The sequence below is a fragment of the Conger conger genome, chromosome 6 (assembly GCF_963514075.1).
Source record: "Conger conger chromosome 6, fConCon1.1, whole genome shotgun sequence".
Lineage (NCBI taxonomy): Eukaryota > Metazoa > Chordata > Actinopteri > Anguilliformes > Congridae > Conger > Conger conger.
In genome coordinates, this window is record NC_083765.1 from 38,563,683 (window position 1) to 38,583,771 (window position 20,089).

The 20,089-nt window shown below is 42.7% G+C and overlaps 1 protein-coding gene across 2 annotated transcripts in view; it reads left to right on the forward strand.

Annotated features, from left to right (window-relative positions):
• The first annotated feature begins 10,720 nt into the window (after positions 1-10,720).
• Positions 10,721-20,089, forward strand: part of lrrc28 (leucine rich repeat containing 28) — a 33,097-nt gene continuing 23,728 nt past the window's right edge. The window contains exons 1-5 of one of the 2 annotated variants that reach the window (XM_061246951.1): positions 10,721-10,856; positions 11,970-12,204; positions 13,349-13,389; positions 17,648-17,685; positions 18,093-18,230. In XM_061246951.1, the coding sequence (XP_061102935.1) occupies positions 12,037-12,204; positions 13,349-13,389; positions 17,648-17,685; positions 18,093-18,230 (385 nt within the window). In that variant the 5' untranslated portion in view covers positions 10,721-10,856; positions 11,970-12,036. Of the gene's footprint in view, positions 10,857-11,212; positions 11,373-11,969; positions 12,205-13,348; positions 13,390-17,647; positions 17,686-18,092; positions 18,231-20,089 lie in introns of those variants that run through there. The other variant, XM_061246952.1, reaches the window with a different exon arrangement.

A 20,089-nucleotide genomic window follows, 5' to 3' on the forward strand; every position in this document is an offset into this window, starting at 1 on the left:
AGGCCACTGCAAATTGGTACACGTTCTGGCCTTACTTCTGGGATCCCAGTGGAAAGTACATGCGCTGAAACCTTAGCTCCTGCTCCTGCTCCTGTTCGTCTAGCTTTTACTTCACTGCACTTTGCTCTTTTTTCCACTATGCAGACTTAAACATAAAATAGATGTTTTGCGGAACTTTTGTATTGTGTACGAACAGTGATCCTCCACCTGTTAAGGGTATTTTTGGGACAATTGTTAGCAATAATTATGAACATTCGCCCTGTTCCTGATGTTGAAAGATAAACAATGTTTACATCATGTTTCCCTTGTTCTGGCATTGTAGCGGATTTCCACACAACAGAACAACAGCTGACACCATTGTCTGTTTTCCTGCCAATGTCGATGGTCTATTTCTGCCTTTGTCTGTCTGTCCCAGTTATAAATGCCATTATCAGCTCTTGGCAGCAGGTAAAAACACAGGGAAAAAACTCCAATGAGGGTGTTTTAAAAAGAAATGCACCACGGAATTGCATTGCTGACTATCGGCCCTCTTTTAAAGACGTGCTAGAAATGTTTGAACATGTTTAGATCAGGGCTCACCAAACATAGTCATTGGAGAGATGCAGAGATTGCTGGTTCTTGTGACTCCATCCATCATGTGATTACATTACATTACAATGATTAAGCAGATGCTCTTATCCGGAGTGACAGTATAGAGGAATATTGCATTCACCTGATTAATATGAGCTATATTATATGAGCAATATACCAGACCTGGCTTACAACATTGCCAGCTCAGCAAGTAAAAATGCTAAATCACTGGTCCAAGTTATGCAAATCAGGACCTAAAAGTATGCATTGAAAATACATATTTATGGACTACATGCATAACAAGAACAGAAACATAAATCCATAAAAATACCATAGCATAAATTGGTACAAAAAGAGGAAGTGCTAGGGTGTGGAGATGGGAGGGGAGGGGAACCAAAATGGAGCTTGAAGAGGCGGGTCTTCAGTTCATGTTGGAAGAGAGCCAATGATTCTGCTGTCCTGACCACTTTAGGAAATTGGTCGCAACGCAGAGGTGGCCAGTACAGACAGAGTGAAATGTCAATGCAGGGTAGAGAGAGCCTGTTGCCTCAAGGTTGTGGAATGGAATAATCTGGTAAGGGCTGGAGTATAGAGTTTGAAGATTATGGTATGATGGAGCTTTTCTATTGACTGCCCTGTAGGCAAGCACCAAGGTTTTAAACTAGAGGAGAGCGGGAACAGGTAGCCACTGAAGTGAAGGAGGAGGGGCGTGGCATGAGATGTCGTGCATCTGTCTTCTGTATTTGCTACTGGGGTTTAGTGGGGAATTATAGTACTTCATGTAGGAGGGTGTCAGGGCTGAGCTGTGTAGAGCAGGTAATGAGGAAGGGGTGACTTCTTTGGACGTATCGAAAGAGTGTACTTGCCTGACTCATTGCAGCAGTATGGAAAGAGGAGAGCTGATCATCTAGGGTTTTGACCTAGGCTTCTTGCGACAGAAGAGCTCTGAGTGAGCTCTCCTGTACCACCAGAATAAAGGAGATATCTAGTACTTGACAGGGCTTAGGGGGATGTATAGTGCTTCAGTTTAGCAGGAGACAACAGGAGACAGCAGGAGACAACAGTTTGCCATCCAGCTCGAGATGTACTTCAGGTAGACTGAGATGCATATCATCAGCATATAAATCCTATGAGAAACCAAAAGAGCAGGTGACATGCCCAAGGGGTTGTATATTAAGGAAAAAGAGGAGGGGCCCAAGTATGGCACCTTGGGGGACACCAGTAGGAAGGCCTGGGTCTGAGACAAGTCACTGTCTGGAAACCTTAAACAACTTAGAATTCAGTCCACTTCACAGCAGTGTCTCTTTCCTCAGCCGGGTTTCCGTGGCCTCGCTGCCTGTGGGCACTGATGAGCTGATCACGGAGGAGATAAGTGAGAGCATGCTGAGTGAGATGGTCATTGATTTAATCAAATAAATCAGATTAGATGCTAGTAAATTGAAAAACACTCCTGCAGTTCTGTAACCTGTACTTGTGGTGAGCTCCTTTACTGACTGAACCACTCTATAGGGCTTACATTTTGTGTGGTGAGTATATTTACTGACCGAGCTGCTCTATTGGGGTTAACTTGTGCATCTGGTGAGTACATTTACTGACCGAGCCACTCTATAGGGCTTAACCTTTTGCTTGTGGTGAATGCATTTACTGACCAAGCTGCTCTTTTGGGCTTAATTGTGCATGTGGTGAGTACATTTACTGACTGAGCCACTCTATTGGGCTTAACTTGGACAGACATGGTATGCGCTTCTGTAGGGGCTGCCCAGCTCTGAGCAGCAGTGGAGGGCATCCTGTGCTGGTTCTCTGTCTCTCACAGGAGGCTGGTGTGGACAGAGACTCCATTGTGCCCCAGCTGAGTGGACATGAAGCAGCACACATCCGAGCTGGGAGGCAGACAGCCTCCTCCATTCCACCTCAGGCTCTGACTAAGAGCCAGGGAACGAACAGCCAGGCGCCGCCAAACAAGGCAGCACTACACACAAATGCCTTCCACTGCCCAAGTGTGTGTGTGTGTGTGTGTGTGTGTGTGTGTGAGAGAGATGCCATACATTTTTAAAAATAAATATACATTTTTTATATAAATGTAACCTGTATTCAACTAGGATAGTCACATTGAGATTGACATCCCTTTTGCAAGCCCTGCAATCCTGGATCCTATGTGTCTTTGTACTGTGGGAGGGAACCGGAGTACCCGGAGGAAACCCACGCCCACATGGGGAGAACATAGGGAGAGCATGGGGAGAGCATGTGGAGAACATGGGGAGAACATGCAAACTATGCAGAGAGGATCTGGCCAGCTGCGACTCAAACCAGGAACCTCTTTCTTGTTAATCACTGCACCACCATCACTGTACGTGTGTGTGTGTGTGTCTGTGAGAGAGAGAACTTGGCATGTGTATGTATATGTTAGTTAGCAACTTACTTGTGTGTGTGTGTGTGTCTGGGTGTGTGTGTACGTGCGTGCATGCATGGTGTGTGAGCTCTAACCCAAATAAAACTGCTTTCAGGGCTTGACAGAGGACTGGCTGCAGCCTCTTAGTTTATCTCTGAATGATGAGGCTCAGAGAGTATATACACACTGGCTCTGCTACCTAGAACCAGATAGTGAAATATACCTTGCCAATCCCATCACCACAATCAAAAACCAGATTTAAGTCTCGAACCGGATCCAGAACAAAACCTAGTGTCAAATCCAGAAAGTAATTTTTGACATGGATCTTGATATGGTTATAAAGGTGACATTTTTAAATGTAGGGAATGATGGCAGGTCACTTGAAATCTGTTGTGTAGGGTAACTGTTGTGGAACGCGCATACATGCGCACACACACACGTACACACTCCTGTTCTGTCGGCTGTTATAATTGCAGTGGGCATGATTTCATCTTTGATTAAGAGGATGGTTTGATCATCAATCCTCCCTGCAAATTAGCCTGCCTTCATCCTGGATGCATCTGGCCTAATGGACTCCTAATATAATTTCCCCACCCCCACCCCCCTCCACTCGGCCCACCACCCCACCCCACACACACAGACATGGAGGAGCCTCCTTTCCCAGAGTCCAGCTGAAAGAACAGGCTAATTCCCATGGCAACCCGTTCGTCTGCTTTGACATGTGAACCAAACATGCACCACAGTCTTCAAACCGTGAGTCATGGGCACCATTTATTAAAGTGATTGTAAAGCACAAAATGTCCGTCTTATATCTTAGTGTTTTTGTCTTGTAATAATAAATACTGTTTGCTTGAAAGGTGAAATGTTCTTACCCTATTTGCATATCTCGAAGTCAACCTGCCATACCTCATTGGACATACTTACTTATTTAGCCAAAATGTAATAGCAATACAATCTGAAGTCTAAATATAACACTAAAATGCCTTTTCACTTATTATTTTTTTTATACTTGCTCATTTTAAGGGAAAGCTGTTCATCCACCACTCTGTTGGAGTGACACACAGCGGGATGCATGTCCTCCATGACCAGCAACAGAATCCTCCCCATATCAGGCCACTTCTGATAATAAGGCCTGTATCACCACTACACATTCTGCAGCCATGATGTGAATGAATAGAAATGAGTATCACTGTAAGCAGAAAGGCATTGGTGTCATTGTGTGTCACTATCCCCAGGCCTTTAACTGTGTTACTTTTCGGTCTCTGGTCAGAGGAAACACAGGATTGGCTGAAGGGAAGGCTGGCCATTGAGGTCCGTGGTGGAAGTGGCCTGTTTGGGCGTTTTCCCTTCTGCAGGGGCTTGATTGTCCAAAACAAACTCCTCATCTGACGCGATGGAAAGGCCTGGCTCCTCCCCCTGAGACGCCTCCTGCACACTCACACACTCTCACACACACACACACACACACACACACACAAACACACACACACACACACACACACACACACACCTCCCTCAGCTGCACATCACAGATTCCTGCCCTGTGCTGGTCTCCCGAGAGCCCTCCTTATACGGCAAGCTTGTGAAAAGCACAGGAGAGCTGCCATTTCTCTCTCTTTCCCTATCTGTCTCTCCTCTCGCTCTCTCTCTCCTCTCGCTGTCTCTTACACACACTCACAACAGTGTATAGTTTATATGTCAGAGAGCATGTACAAAAGACATTAGTCTTAATTAATGAGAGCAGATGCTTTGCAGCAGATTTTAGCTCCTATCCAATTCCCATCTGCAGTCCCAGGGTTCATTAAAAAAAAAAAAAAAGCTAAATACAAATACACAATAATAAAATCACAGGATCAAAGTTGACCCCCAATGCTGCCACCCTCCCTCCTTCAGAAACCTGTCAGGGTAGAGGAAGGGAAGTAAAGCTGAACAAGATAATTATTGAACAGTTTGGAGGAGGCCACATTAATAATTAATTTAGAGAGATTTTGTGCATTAACTGCCATACAGCTGTGACCGCCCCCACTGAATAATTGCTCCCAGACGTCCAATGACATAAACCTTCCCATAGTTTAGTCATATTGCAGCAACACAAAAATATAACACCGCACTGTTTCTCAGCTGGCTTGCAATGGACATAAATGATAAAATGGCAAACGTAACGATGTGTGCTGGCTTGTTTTTATGTGTTCTGAAGCTAAATGAACATTGCGTCTGGAGTTGCGTAATAGTGCCTTGGCCTCTCGCTACATAAATAACACACACCTCTGCTGTTGTACGGTTTCCAATGTGATGCTGGACTTCCCCAGCTTGTTCCACTATGGCATGCTTTAGGAATCCGTGCAGGACTCTGTGCACGACAGTAGTCCCTTTGTGACAGAGTGCAGCCTTCAATGCACGCTGACACTGGGAGGCTGAGGAAGAACAGCTACACTTTCACATTCATACGCCTTTATCTCCTCCTCCTACTTCTGCTCTGTCCTTATTTATCCTATTTAGTCAGGAAATGCTGCTTCTCGGACCTTAAATGTCTCAACCAGAGGACTTGTCATAAACACACACAGCAGGAGCACTGGCACTCTGACACCTGGCAGAAGGGCAGAATCTTCAGTAATAAAACCAAATAGAGCCATTTTGGGTCTAACAATTCTTCTCCCTTTCATGACCTGCTATTGAGTTAGACCAAAAAAAATCAATGCACTTGTTTGAGTATTTTTGTCTGTTGATTGCCTGTTGATAATGTGCCTGTAGTCCCATTCAATGATAAACTAAGACATGCCATGTGGAGGCCTGAATGGTCTTACTGTATTAGAGAATATATGTGAAAGTACTGCCGGAAGGCGTTATATCGAAACATGTTGCATGCTTCCTTTTGGCACATAAGCCATAGCTATTGTCTTCTGCTGTTATATATACACAGTAAATATAATTTGTTATTTAGCTGATGCTTTTATGCAAACCATAGTTACAGTTGATTAGACTAAGCAGGGGACAAGGGCCTTGTCAAGGGCCCAATAGCTGTGGTTACAGCAGGGCTTTAGCCACCAACCTTCTAGGTCCCAGTCATGTAACTTAGCCAGTTTTACACTGATTTAAATTAATTGAGTGCAAGTAAACCAACTGTAATAAAAGTATATTTGTTTGCTCTGCTGCCTGACATGATGCCATATCCGACCGAGACTGCCCCCAGATGGAAAGAAAGCAGCAGCTATGTCGATGCCACGCCCTCCGCCAGTTAAAAGGAAAGACTTCATCTGGATGCTGGAAACGGGACGGCATTGTCCTTCATTCATTGTTCTCCAGGTCGTGTATGAGCGCTCACAGCTGGGAAAACACTGCGTTACTGTTGGCAGTGCGGGCTAGTCGCCGTGGAACCAGGCCAAGTTACAGTAGTCACTCCGTAACAAAAGGCTCGGACTTAGCGAGCTTTCACAGCCGCCTGCCCGCTTGCACATTTTTCGAAATTTTCTGAAACGAGGTAAACAAAATGCCGGCGTGCCAGTCGATCTGCGTAAACATTATTGTCATTGTATATTTATTTATTTATTAGTTAATTCATTCATTCATTCATTTGTGGCGTTTTTCTCAGCTCACGAGTCACAGGTAATTGGACAAAATCTAAAACAGTTGCAATTATTTCCCTTTGAAAGATGGAGAAGCCGAAAATAGTAGTCGCCCATCTTCACCGCATATTTCACTGTTAAAACAGGTGACTAATGAAGGACGGACTAATTACATACTTTATTAGGCTACACCGTGGAATAACGAAGGAAAAAAATCTACAGTTAACAGTTTATCTAATTAACAAAACTGCAGTTCATGTATGAAACATTTTCAGACCTGTGCACTGTATGTCCATTATTAAAGTCAAAGTTAATGTGTGATGTAATAATAATAATAATAATAATAATAATAATAATAATACATGTAAGAGGTTAGAGTCATACAGATAATATTTGAAGTTTTCACTTTCTCTATGTGTTCACTCAGCAGACCCCTGAATCAATGCTGAAATAGCTTATCGCACACAGTATTATAAGATAACATTTCATGAGTTTTTCATTTGGAAGAGCTTTATTGCTGACTGTGGCAGTTTGCCTTTGGCTTTACATGATGCAAACACTGGATACACACATACAGATGTAAGTACACAAATTCACATGTAAATACACAAATTCACTTATAAAACTATATAAAACTACTTCAGTGTTGTAGCAGCAGAACTTAATTAAATGGAAAGTGAATTTAAGTACAGTCATTACTTTGAGTAAAGAAGTTGCATTTTAAAAGGGATAAAGGGTTTTTTCGAAATGTTTTGCTAGCCCTAGATCTCTGAAGGGAGCATTTCATACTGAAGGTACAGTGGTGGACAGGATCAACAGTGTTACTCACTGCCTTTCTGTTATTGAAGAAATCAGCAGACTGGTCATTCTCACACTAATCTAGACAGTTTGCTTTTACTGAAGACACAGGTTTCTAATACTGCCCATCAGATAATGTGCCTGTTCAATTTATACTGTTAAATTGAATGGCACAAGGCTTTTTTAAATGAAGGCTTTTGTAAGCCAACTCAAACATTGTGGCTGACTCTGAACGGAATGTTTTGGGTTAAACCCTGTTATTTAAAAGAACTGTATGTGTTCTCCACAAAATATAGCTTTTGAACTCACTAAAACCTCTACAGCCTGGCTATGAAAGGGCACTGTTTGGCAGTAGCACTCACACTTTCATGTTAAAATTCAGTTTTAGATATATTCACTTCCAGCATGCTAACAGTATATTGACACCAGTTTTGAAGGGTACCGATGGACTCAAAATAAGTCTGCTCACATAGAAGCAGTTTTTTTAGAAAGAGCTCCGGAACAGCCATGTTCATCTATTTTTAAATACATTTACATTGCTACTTTCTATTTGCATCTCTCAGTGCTGTACTGAGAACTACAGAGTTGACAGGGTGCATGACTAGTGGGGGAGTATTTGTATTTCAAACAATTTTGTTCAATGAAACACCATCCATACACACTCTGAGGCTAATCAAAAGCTATATAACTCCTTCATAATAACTTCACGACATATTCATGCTCTACATAAGCATTCATTTGAGCTTATATCAATAACCTCAAATAAGCTATTGGTGTGTTATGTCAACATTGATGCACCAAGTGACAATAACGTGACACCTTATGTAATTTCACTTATGTCATGATGATGTTACTTGATTCATCAATGTTGACCATATGCCTATTTGCAGTTGTAGACATAAACACTTATGAATGCTTGACTGACCAGTTAGGCTTTCAGGCACTCCCACTGTGTGTGTTTTCTGTGAGGACATTTTTTTCAGGCCAAATCACCCAAGGAAGTCATAATCTCTCAATGTGTTCAACACTACTGATTTTACTAGTATACGGCAAAAGGGTACTATTTATAAGGTATGGTTCCTTGGTACTGTTGGGTGCAAGTGATCTGTTGGTTTTTGTTTTCACCTTAAAGTGCTATCCTTCATTTTGGAGCTGTTTGCTGACAGGTAGTCACAAAAGTTCATTTTCACACTCCAAATACTCTCTAAATATATTCCTAATATTTCCTTTGATAATCCAGTGGTAGCGTATTTTGGAGAAAAAACACTGCATAGAGACAACCAACATAATTGTTGGTTGTCTCTAGGCAGTTTTTTTCTAGGTCTGACATGGTATATTAGGTCTGATATGATAATATTATTAGGTCTGACATGGTAATATTGAGCAACATAGCAAAGCTAATTTTAAATTTTAGGCACTTGCTCTTTTGCATTTGGCATGCAAGTTCCTGTGCGGGAGTTGATTGGATATCAAATTGTTTTTCAATAATTGCCACTAATATTCAAATATGTTTCTACACTTTATTGTGCTTGTCTGGTGTATTGGAACCTATGAAATGCTCTCAAAAAGTGCAAACCCTGCCTTCTGATCCTCTTGGTTGGCTCAGTTGTACCAGCCAAGATCAACTGAGCAGGGAAAGTATTTGAATGCAAAACATCTACAGATTTTACCCTGGTCTGGTTACCATAATGAAATAATAAAACATTTTGTTAACTTGTGTTCTTTTTTGCTTGATGAGTCAGCATAATTATCGTGAAGAGCAAAGTGAAAACTGTGAATAACATATTGATTCTTCTTGCTGACGCCTGTCTGCTGAAACCCATACCTGCCCCACCCACCTTTCTGCAGCTCCACACTGCAGCCACAGCACACCACTGCCAGTGCTGCACTGCCAAGCACTCTCCAGAGCAGACATACGAGAACACACTGACCTCTGTCTGTGCGTGCCAGACATCCGCAGGCAATGCCCAGCACTCCCAAGGAAGAGTCCAAAAAAAGCAACTGACGTAAACTACGGTAAATCATATTCCGGAACGCTTGGACTGTTTTCAAATGGTAATTTTTATTTCTTACCAAGGTATCACATTTCAGTTATCCACCTGCACTGTATTTGTGACACACATGTACAGACAGTGTAAAGTGTCACTGTAGACTTCACTCCTGTAGATCTTGGTTACATTTCGCAAATGATCTGTACAAGAGCTCCCTCTTGTGGTAATAGTAAATAGTGCGACACACCCTGAGGATCTACTTTTGGTACAGTAGTTACTGTGTTGCAGTTGAAGCTGGGGATCAACACCCAGATGTCAGGACAGCATAACATTAATGTCAAGTCTGACACAGCAGACGTGCTGTTAATCTTAGATTTGGCATAGGAAAAGAATATGCAAGTCAAGACACTAAGCCTCTCGCCACAGAACATGATACGTTACTGCTAGTCAAGGGAAATAAATAGAGAAGAATATGTGACATGGATACAGAGGCACTGCTGGCAAATACTGTGAATGACATTGTGATCAGCACTTAATTTTGAAGTGAAGGTTGTCTAAAATTGGCTTCTGGCTTCCTTATGCAATAAGCGTTATGAAATAGCATGAGGCTTAATAGGATTCAGCTGATTTAAGCACTGCTGAATTTCTGAGGAAAAGGGTGTTAGAGGTCATTCTGCTTTCTTTTGTGATTTAATGTCTAAGCCAATAAGAAGTCCCCCCCCCTATGTATCCTTTTGCAGAGCCTGAAGAGATATCTTCCTTTATGATTCACATCATTTTTATATCTTTCATTTCATCTGGTACCAAGAAGCAATATCTTTGCCCTTCTCTGCAGCTTCTCAATCCACCCTACAGTGTGACAACAGCCAGCAGGCTTGAAGGGGGACTTTGTGCCTGAATTAAAAGCATATCTGGAAATGTACTACGAGCTATAGGTTGGCCAAATACAAAAAATAGGTTAAAAAAATGTATGATCGCAAAATGTAACATTATTAACTTATTTGTCAAACTCACTCATGTAATGCTGCATGTAATGATAAACTCTTGTAATAAGTGTTGATCAGTCACTAAAAAAACATCACCAAAACCCTGTCTCCTTGTCCGTGGTCTCCAAATTAAAGGTAAAGTCAGGGCCCAGCTTCTGACTTCACCTGTCATTCAGAATTGTAAAGTGGTCCTATCATTTTGGCACTTAGATAACCAACATACTTAATATAATTATATACAATGGGCCCCAGAATTATTGGCACCCTTAAAAAAAAAAAAAAAGTTAAAATCCGCCATAATAAATAAAAAATAATTTTCTTTTACGTTTATTTCTTTTACTTTTATTTATTTTCATAATCTAGTCAGGTTGATAGAATGTTGCAGTTATTTTAAGGAACTACAATAACCACCGTCACGGTCGCGTTTTACTGCGCCATAGTTTGACGCGCAGCCCGCATTGTCCAATGACGTCCTGGGTTGGTGACGATTGGACGAATGACAACTGGAAGCCTTTCGAAAGGAGATCAATATTTGTAAATAGTGATGTGATTAAGGCTGGTGAGTTTCAAGATACATTTATTCATATATTTAACATACGTTATATTGTTACTATATAAATGAGCACGTGCTTATGAGGTCGAATTAACGTTAGCTAGCTTGGTTGCTAGCTGTCTGGCCAACGAGCAAGCAAGTTCAACTAAACGTCATTAGCTAGCTTGGCTAACTAGGGATTGTCAGTAGGTAACTAACATTCGTGGCCATGAATTGATTCCACTGTCGTGAAACAACACGATATTAGCTGGCTAATAATTATTTTTAACGGCTGTTGAGTCAATGTCTTGGTTTGGTTATTAAAACCACTGTCAAGATAGTTAGCAATTGCTACCACATCGCGCCTCCCTGTCATAGACGTCATGTCTATGTTCCCTGCAAACGGTGTTAGGTCCGCTAGCAATCTACCTGCCGTTAAGAAAGTCCGTTGCTCAGTGGAACAGTTCATGTATTAAGCTTACGTTACAGTCTAATCTTGGCACCCAACCAAGTCAAAGGTATCTGCTACGGTGTAGTTGTAAGGTAACTTACATAACGCTCCCTCCACGAAAAATCAGCTAGCTGGCTAGTTAGATGCTGTTCGATACCAAGCTCGCTGTGTCAACTCACAATTAACGTTAACAAAATGCGGAATTGTTTTTTTTTAACTTCCTAAGTTTATCCAGAATTGATCCTATTCACCTGGATCAACTCTGGAGGTCTGTATATTGGCGATGAGAACTTGCTAGCTAGTTAACAAGCTAAACGAAGTGTAGCTCGCAAGCTCATCTGAGGCTTAATAGTGTACTCTTTTCGTCAAACCTTGCAACGAATTTAACATCGCATGAATCTGAGTGACTGGCATTAAGCGATTTTGGGCAAGTCCTAACTGCATTCCTATAAATATGGTGCAAATAGCGACTGAGTTGACTCATTGTCAGTCTGTTTTCATCACATCGCTAGTCTAACCAAGTAATGCATTAATTTAACGTTACTGTAAATATGGCTGCTATGAACATTGCCCCTTAACTTCCTAAACAAGGCAGTTAAGTAATAGAAATGTAAGACTAAGGACAAATAGTTCTGACGTATGCATCATTTAGGATAAATCTTTTTTTTCCACCAATGTATGACTTTTAGAAAGTGAAAATGGTGTGATGGGAGTTCTGAGACGATAGTCCCGTACGGCGAGGGACCAGGGGAAACCATGTCGTCCGAGCTACAGGAGGCGATATGCACGGCCAGGCAGGAGAGACACAAAAATCTGTTCCTGAACTATCGAAACCTCAACATCTTCCCATTGGAACTCCTGAAGGACGAGGGCCTGCAGTTTCTGGAGCGGCTCTACATGAAGAGGAACTCCCTAACCACCCTGGTACCAGTCGCTAATCCACTTAATCCCGCCCCCTGACAGTTTTTCCGGCTGTTTTTTATTAACCAGAACCGTGTGTAGGCTACACTTAATCAAATGAAAAAGCTTTTGCAAAGTACATATCAACAATATGTAAATGGTACTGTATGTAAGTCACTCAGGGAAAGGCAACGGCAGATGATAATAATGTTAATAATTGTGGTGCTGTCTGCTGAATACAACCCAGGTGCTGAATCCAGCAGAGCAGACCTATGTTCTTTTTTATCTCACTCATTTTACTTCTTTGCGTTAAGTACAAGTTGTTACTTTAACAAAATAGTATGTGTGACATAATTATCGCCCATTTAAAAAAATTAAGATGTCCATCTAGAAAGATAGATTTTTTTGATTGATTCACATATGTGTAGAGATATAGCCGCGATCTTTCATACACGGATGCATTCCGTCTTTATGCTCATTGGTGAGCGTCAAGTGAACCCACTGCTTCTCTGGTTCTCTGGTTCTCTGGCAAGTGCAGTTAACCGTGAAAAGACCGTTGTTCACCCCAGTGTGTCTGTAATTGGCCACAGATGTTTTTCAGTACTTGGTATAACGCGCAGCCTGTTGCCTCATCAGATAGCTGTTTAGAGGATGAACAAAACAAAAAAAAAAACACTTTTAAATTCACTTGTGAAACCCGCGTTCATATTTTAGGTCCATGTTTGGTAAATTATGACTGCTATCTTTGTGAGCTGGGAGATTGCATTTAGGTCAGCTTTGCAAGAGAAATGTAATGAAAACGTTTTCAAAAAGGGCTGTGTGGCAGTTGAATTTTTTCTTCTTTCTTTAGTCAGAGAAAAGGCATATGACTATTGACTACATCGGGCCTTGCCTCCTGAATAACTGTCACTGCAAAAATGCATTGAGTTTCCCTGCTCACCTACATACGTGAATAGGCCTATAGGTTAATAATTAAACAAATACAGCAAGTGAGAATCACACATGCAGCACAGTAATGGACCGTTGGAGGTGATTGGCTGTGCTTGGTTGAGGTAACAGTTGTGCATGTGCACTGTAATCAGTGAAACCATATCTTAGGTCATTATCCGACACATGGGATCTGCTGTTGAATGGTTTCTCCTTGTTTTTCTGTCTGTGTCCACAACAGCCTGAAAATCTGGCCCAGAAGCTGCCAAATCTTATTGAGCTGTGAGTACACTGGGAGTGTCTGCCCTCTCTCTCTCCCCCTTCTGGGATTATGCATGTGTTCTGTACTTTCTTTCCCTCTATTTTTTCTATTAGGATTTAGTGATGAAACTCTGTTTGTTTGTCTGTGTGAGATATTATCATCATTGTCTTTGTCATTATTTTGGATTGCGATGTCACCGTCAGTACTGGAGTGTATGATCATATCATATCACAATCATATTATTTTTGTACTGTACAGCATCAGTCCACCAGTACAGCCAGGTTCGACTGTCCTGGGGCCAGTTGCGCGTTCACTTTGATGCATGTCGTGCGAATGTTGCTAGGCAGTGAGCGTTACTTGGCTACCTTACTTCTACTGCTTGATCTATTGACTTTAGTTGTGTCCCCTAAAATATTCAGAAGAACACAATTGGTATAAAAGTTTAGTGCTGCTATATGCCTAAAACGAGTTCACAGATTAAAACCCAGAACCTTCCATAACTGGAAGACAACTGAAAGCTGAAGCAGCTTTTCATTTTACTCGGTTGACTTCTAGTAACCTATACAGCTAACTTTCCTGCTTCGTTATAAGATTCACTCCTTCGGTCAGAGACGCGCTCAAATTGAGAGCTTGCTGATGAATTCAAACGGCTCAGCCCAGCTGAAACTGTCCTCATACTTGTCAAGAGGATTTGTCGGGTCTCTACATTTTCTCTTGTTTGCAAGCGCACTGGTTGCGCAATATATAAAGGAGACGTGCCATATTCAGAGGTTGTCGTTGCTGTTCCTTTTAATGTAGCAACGTGTGTTACATAATAGAATATTCTACCCCGTAGTAGGCATAGAATTTACTCCAAGACGCTGTGCCCAGTTGGTGCAACAGATTTATTTTTTATTGACTTTGCACACATTCTACGTTGGACGCAATGTTAAAACCAGCCTACTTCCATCTTGGTGCAACTAGCCTTTAATCTGCTGGACCCTTAGGTGTAGAGTCTATCAATTAATAATCCCAATAAAACACAGTTCTGTTCATTCAGTTACACTACTCATAGGACTCATGGATAATCCCAATAAAACACACTTCTGCTTATTCAGTTGCACTACTCATAGAACTCATGGATAATCCCAATAAAACACACTGCTGCTCATTCAGTTACACTGCTCATGAATAATCCCAATAAAACACACTTCTGCTCATTCAGTTACACTGCTCATGGATAATCCCAATAAAACACACTGCTGCTCATTCAATTACACTGCTCATGGATAATCCCAATAAAACACACTGCTGCTCATTCAGTTACACTGCTCATGGATAATCCCAATAAAACACACTGCTGCTCATTCAGTTACACTGCTCATGGATAATCCCAATAAAACACACTGCTGCTCATTCAATTACACTGCTCATGGATAATCCCAATAAAACACACTGCTGCTCATTCAGTTACACTGCTCATGGATAATCCCAATAAAACACACTGCTGCTCATTCAGTTACACTGCTCATGGATAATCCCAATAAAACACACTGCTGCTCATTCAGTTACACTGCTCATGGATAATCCCAATAAAACACACTGCTGCTCATTCAGTTACACTGCTCATGAATAATCCCAATAAAACACACTGCTGCTCATTCAGTTACACTGCTCATGAATAATCCCAATAAAACACACTGCTGCTCATTCAGTTACACTGCTCATGGATAATCCCAATAAAACACACTGCTGCTCATTCAGTTACACTGCTCATGAATAATCCCAATAAAACACACTGCTGCTCATTCTGTCACACTGCTCACAGAGCTTCTCTAGAGGGGGAGGGGTCAGTGCCGGGCGCTCGACGGCTCGCCTGCAGTTCCAGCGCTCTTTGTTCCATTAGCGCCTTCGCTGTGGGAGGGGTTTTATTGGAGGCGGTCCATTGGGTGCAGGTCTGAGGGAGGAAGGGCCGTCTGTGTGGAAGACGATACGTGTCGTATATTTATCTCCTGCAATCATTTCCTCCTCCCTCCAGGATGATTTAATAACCGCGCGCATCGCTCAAGTGGAAATCTAGTTAGAGGAATCTCTGTCCTTCACTGTTTGTCCGTGGGTCCGTATGTAACGTGGAGGTGAGGAGGAGATGAAGTCCAATCCTCAGCCCTGACACCACACTTCTCCTTCAGCTCTTATAGCCCTCCTGCGCTTCGCTGACCCCCGTTATGCTCAAAATGAGTTTGTCAGACCTGGGTCAAGTATGTAATTGTTTTGGATTCAAATACTTTTCTACGCTTTACTGAACTTTTCTGGTGTGTTGGAATAAATGAAATGCAAACCCCGCCTTTTGGTCCTCTTGTTTGGCTCAATTGCACCAGAAAAGTATTTGAAACCAAAACTTATTTTTTTATTTCACCCCGGTCTGGATTCGGTACGATATTGTGAACAAATTTTCTCTCACATTATCAATTACAGGTGTGCAGTGAGGTGCAATATTATTTTATCTTACACTCTCAGAAATAAAGGTGCAAAAAGCACCTAAAAAGGTGCAAATGCTTGTCCCTGGGGTGGTACCCTATATGGATGTAAAATTGTACCCTAGCCAGCATGATATAATAAATGTGTCCCTTTCTTTGCTTGGAAAACTCATTTGTTCTCAAAGAGAACATTATCGTACTTTCAGGGTACATTCGGGAAGTTTGACCCTTGAAGAAAAATGTACCTCCTGTCACTTTATTTTAGTTCAGCTATAGAAATCAAAGTTATTGCTATTATTTTATTAAAATACTCTTGTATGTGCGGGTTACATGTCGATTTATGGTAGACAGCTGGATTCTTTGCTGGTGCATTTAATATAAACACAGGAAGTACCTCAAGGCTGAAATGTGCAGTGCCCCGTTTGGGATTTGAACCTGCAACCGCTTAGGTCTGTCACATGACGTGGGCTCAGCTAATGTAATTGTGTACTGTTTGAAGATGGGCCTCGCAGATGCAAGCTCTACCCTTGGGCGGTGAGGGGGAGGAGCTTGTGTGTTGAGGTGTTTTCCGTCTGCCATTGTCATGGAAACGTCTCTTATATGTACACTTCCTGAGTGCTCTTCTGTGTAACGGTTTAATTTCATTTAAGCGATTAAAAGCAACTAGCTGGAGGCAATTGGGTCTGGTTGAGTATTGGCTCTATCCTTATGCTGTTAGTGAAGGGCAATTGGCTGGGTGACATGTAGTTCCACGGCTGTCCACTAGGCGTCGCCAAATAATCAAACATAGCATGTTCCTGAAATAGAGCGGTCAAATCTGTCTGGGTTCGGAAGGAAAGCACACTTGCTTGTGGTGCAGGTGTATTATATTTTTGTGTGTTGTTCTGTAAGATTGTAGTGTTGATAGGTAAGTACTTCACTGGGTGTCTTGCAAAATATTTATTAAAATATTTATAAACTGCTGACATCTCTCAACAGAGACAGAGAGCATTCTGTTCATAGTGAAATGCTTCCATTATAAAGGTGTAATTAGCCTACCTTATGTTAATTATGACATCATAAAGGCAGACAATTATTCAGGCTGTCATTCTCATGTGTAAACAACTGTTTAATTAGTAGCCCATATTTTAACATTCTCATCTCCTGTGTGAAGTGTGGGTGTGACATTTTAAATCCCAGTTCCTGAAATATAATCCAGCTCTGCAGTATGACAGAGATGATTGGGCAAAGATAGGCGGGATAAATTAGATAATAAAAAGCATAAGCAAACAAAGGCTCAAGACGTAGAAGCTTGTTGATGACACGTTGATGTCGCTTAGCTTTATAGAGATAATTATAGATTATTTCTTTAATAAGGTTGTCATGACAATTGTGCCAGCGATGGGGTCAAAGTTTAGTGACATCTATGTCTCTAATGGGCACAATGATGACAGTGGAGACATCAAATCATACATAATTCTGGTATAATATAAAAGCAGTTGTGCCCGACCATCAGATGTGATAATCGCTGGTTGCTACGATCATATATTGTCGAACTATAAACTGGCCTTTAAGGCTTCAGATTATCTCAGTCAAAGTTTCCCTGAAACTTTAACCCAGTGTAATTAACTTACCGACTGTTTTAAAAGCACCCAATATCCCGTAGAAATTTAGTATGATTGCATACTTTGGCTGGTAGCATTTAATTGAAATTTGGGGATCTACGGGAGAGTTTCAAAAAAGGTAAAGAGTTATTGCAAATGTGTGTTTGATCCAGGCCTGCTTTAAATGCGACGGCTGAGCTAAGTTCACTAAAACGCTCCATCTCTTCTTCCTCCTGTAGCTATCTGCATTCTAACAACATCGTCATTGTTCCTGAAGGTAATCTCACCCTCCCGTACACACGCATACAAACACACCAGTCTGGCTTCCCCAGTGTCCATCCCTGCCTTTTTAGCCCCTCGATCATCACTGTTTTCTTTATTTAAAACCTATATCCTGCTTAACCCGTTGGAGTAGGTATTGTGGAATTTTCCTTGGTGTTCTAGAACTTTTTTGCTTTCAATTACCAGTAGTGACTGTTACATCAGCGTTAGAATGTTCGGTTAAGGACACTCTAATCACATATTTGTAATCTTAGGGTTAGATTGTGTTGCTCTTGTGCACGGTCTGAAAACTGCAGTAGCTGCCAGGTTAGCTGTGAAGCCAGCTTGTTTATAAAGTCAGTCATATGAAAACAGGGATGGATTGATTGATTGATTGATTAATTGATACTGATCCGCCCCCAGCCATCGGAAACCTGGCCAAGCTACAGTCCCTGGACCTGAGTGACAACGCCCTGCAGGTCATCTGCCCCGAGATTGGCCGGCTGCGCTCCCTGCGCCACCTCAGATTGGCCAACAACCAACTGAAGTTCCTCCCACCAGGTAGGTCACGCCTGCAGGACCCCTTTGACCCTGTTCTCGGAGGGTTGCGGTATCCGCTGGGGTCTCCAACCCTGGTCCTGGAGTGTTGCAGGGTTTTCTGCTTTTTGTTTTCACTTTAAGATTAGCCCCCACTCCAGAGCCAAGAATAAAGCGATGTGAGTTCACTGTGTAATGGAGTGCTCCAATCGATTCATTAGGCTAAGCTCAGATGAGTAATATCATAAACCAGCACACGTTGTGGCCATCCAGGAATGCGCATGAGGACTACTGAGACAGAAGATTGTGCACAGCCTCTTTACTGCCCTGTACTGCCCCATTAGTGCCCCCTTACTGTCCAGGTAGTGTATTCAGAGCATAATGAAAGTCTCAGCTTCTGTGAAAATCCGAAAATATGTCAGAGGCGGCATCTCCATGGGGTTATATCATTTATATAACGACAACGCCCCCAATTACTGATCTCTGCCTGCGGTCTTCATCAAATGACTGCAATAAAGTAGTCTTGTTTGATTATATATGCAAAATTAGTTTTGACAGCACTTGATTCTTACTTATCCAAACCGAAGTATCATTATATCTGCTAACTGCCCTCTACTGTCGTGTGAGAGTGTGAGAGTGTGCGAGAGAGCGAGAGAGCGAGAGAGCGAGAGAGCGAGTGAGCGAGTGAGCGAGTGAAAGAGCACCCCGGGTGCTGCAGTTTAAAGCCTCCCGGTCCAGGCCCAGCCTGGCTCACAGGGCAGGGGCACATTTGGGCAGCGCACACCTTTCTGTGGAGGGGCGGTAATTATAGCTTCTTATGATTACCTCTTCCTCTCGACCCACGGTTTTAAAAGTGTGCACGCGCTGGTTTGTGTGTGTGTGTGTGTTTATTTTTGTGTGTGTGTTTGTATGTCTCTCTGTGTGGATGAATGTATGTTTGTGTGTTTGTGTGTTTGTGTGTATGTCTCTTTGTGCACGGATGTGTGTGTTTATTTTTGTGTGTGTTTGTATGTCTCTGTGTACATGGATGTGTGTGTGAGTGTGAGTGTGTGTGTATCTCTGGCTGTTTTCGGCCCTGGCCCTCAGAGGGCCAGTTGCGGGCTGGCTGGCCCTGCTCCTCTCCGGGGACCAATCAGGAGCTCGCCACTGCCTCAGCAGGCCAGTCGTGGGCCGGGCCTCTTCCCCCCTCTGGACCAATCGGGGGCTGGCCCTCCTCCCTCCTGGCAGCGGCTTGGCCTGCGAGCTCTGCGGTTTCCTAATTTAGTAACGGAGGGTAAAAATACGCTCACGCGCAGGGGGTCTGGTATGCCAGGCAGGCCGCCAGGCCAGTGGAGGTGGGTGGGAGGGGGGGCAGCAGGAGCCCCGGGGAGAGAGAGGTTCGGGCGAGTGGGCGGGGCCAGCAGGCAGCAGAGTGGATTGGCCATAGCGGTACTGGAGTAACTGAATCTGGACCCGTGCTCACTGTTAGACCCCATCAGACCCTCATTCTTTCACACCTCCGCATGCTGCTGTTCTTACAGAATACCAAAGCCCAGAGCGGACGATGACTGGGTTTGTTTATGGTCTGTGGCTCTAGCATGGGCCTGGGGGGGGGGGGGGGGGTTGTGTGTGTATGAGTGTATGAAACATGAGAGTAAATGTATTGAAATAAAAGTATATCATTTTCTCGTATGTATGAACAGAAAGAACACGTCATTATCAATGTTGTTTATTATACGCAGCCTTTTTTCTCAATTTTCATAAGGGTGCCAATAATTCTTGAGCTCACTGTATGTTTGCACACATGCGCAGTGCATGTGATTCATATCCAGAGACGCACAGGCTGTGCCGCTGTAGCAGGGTCCCTGGCCCTGGGGCGGCCATTTTGATGCCCTTTCACCTCC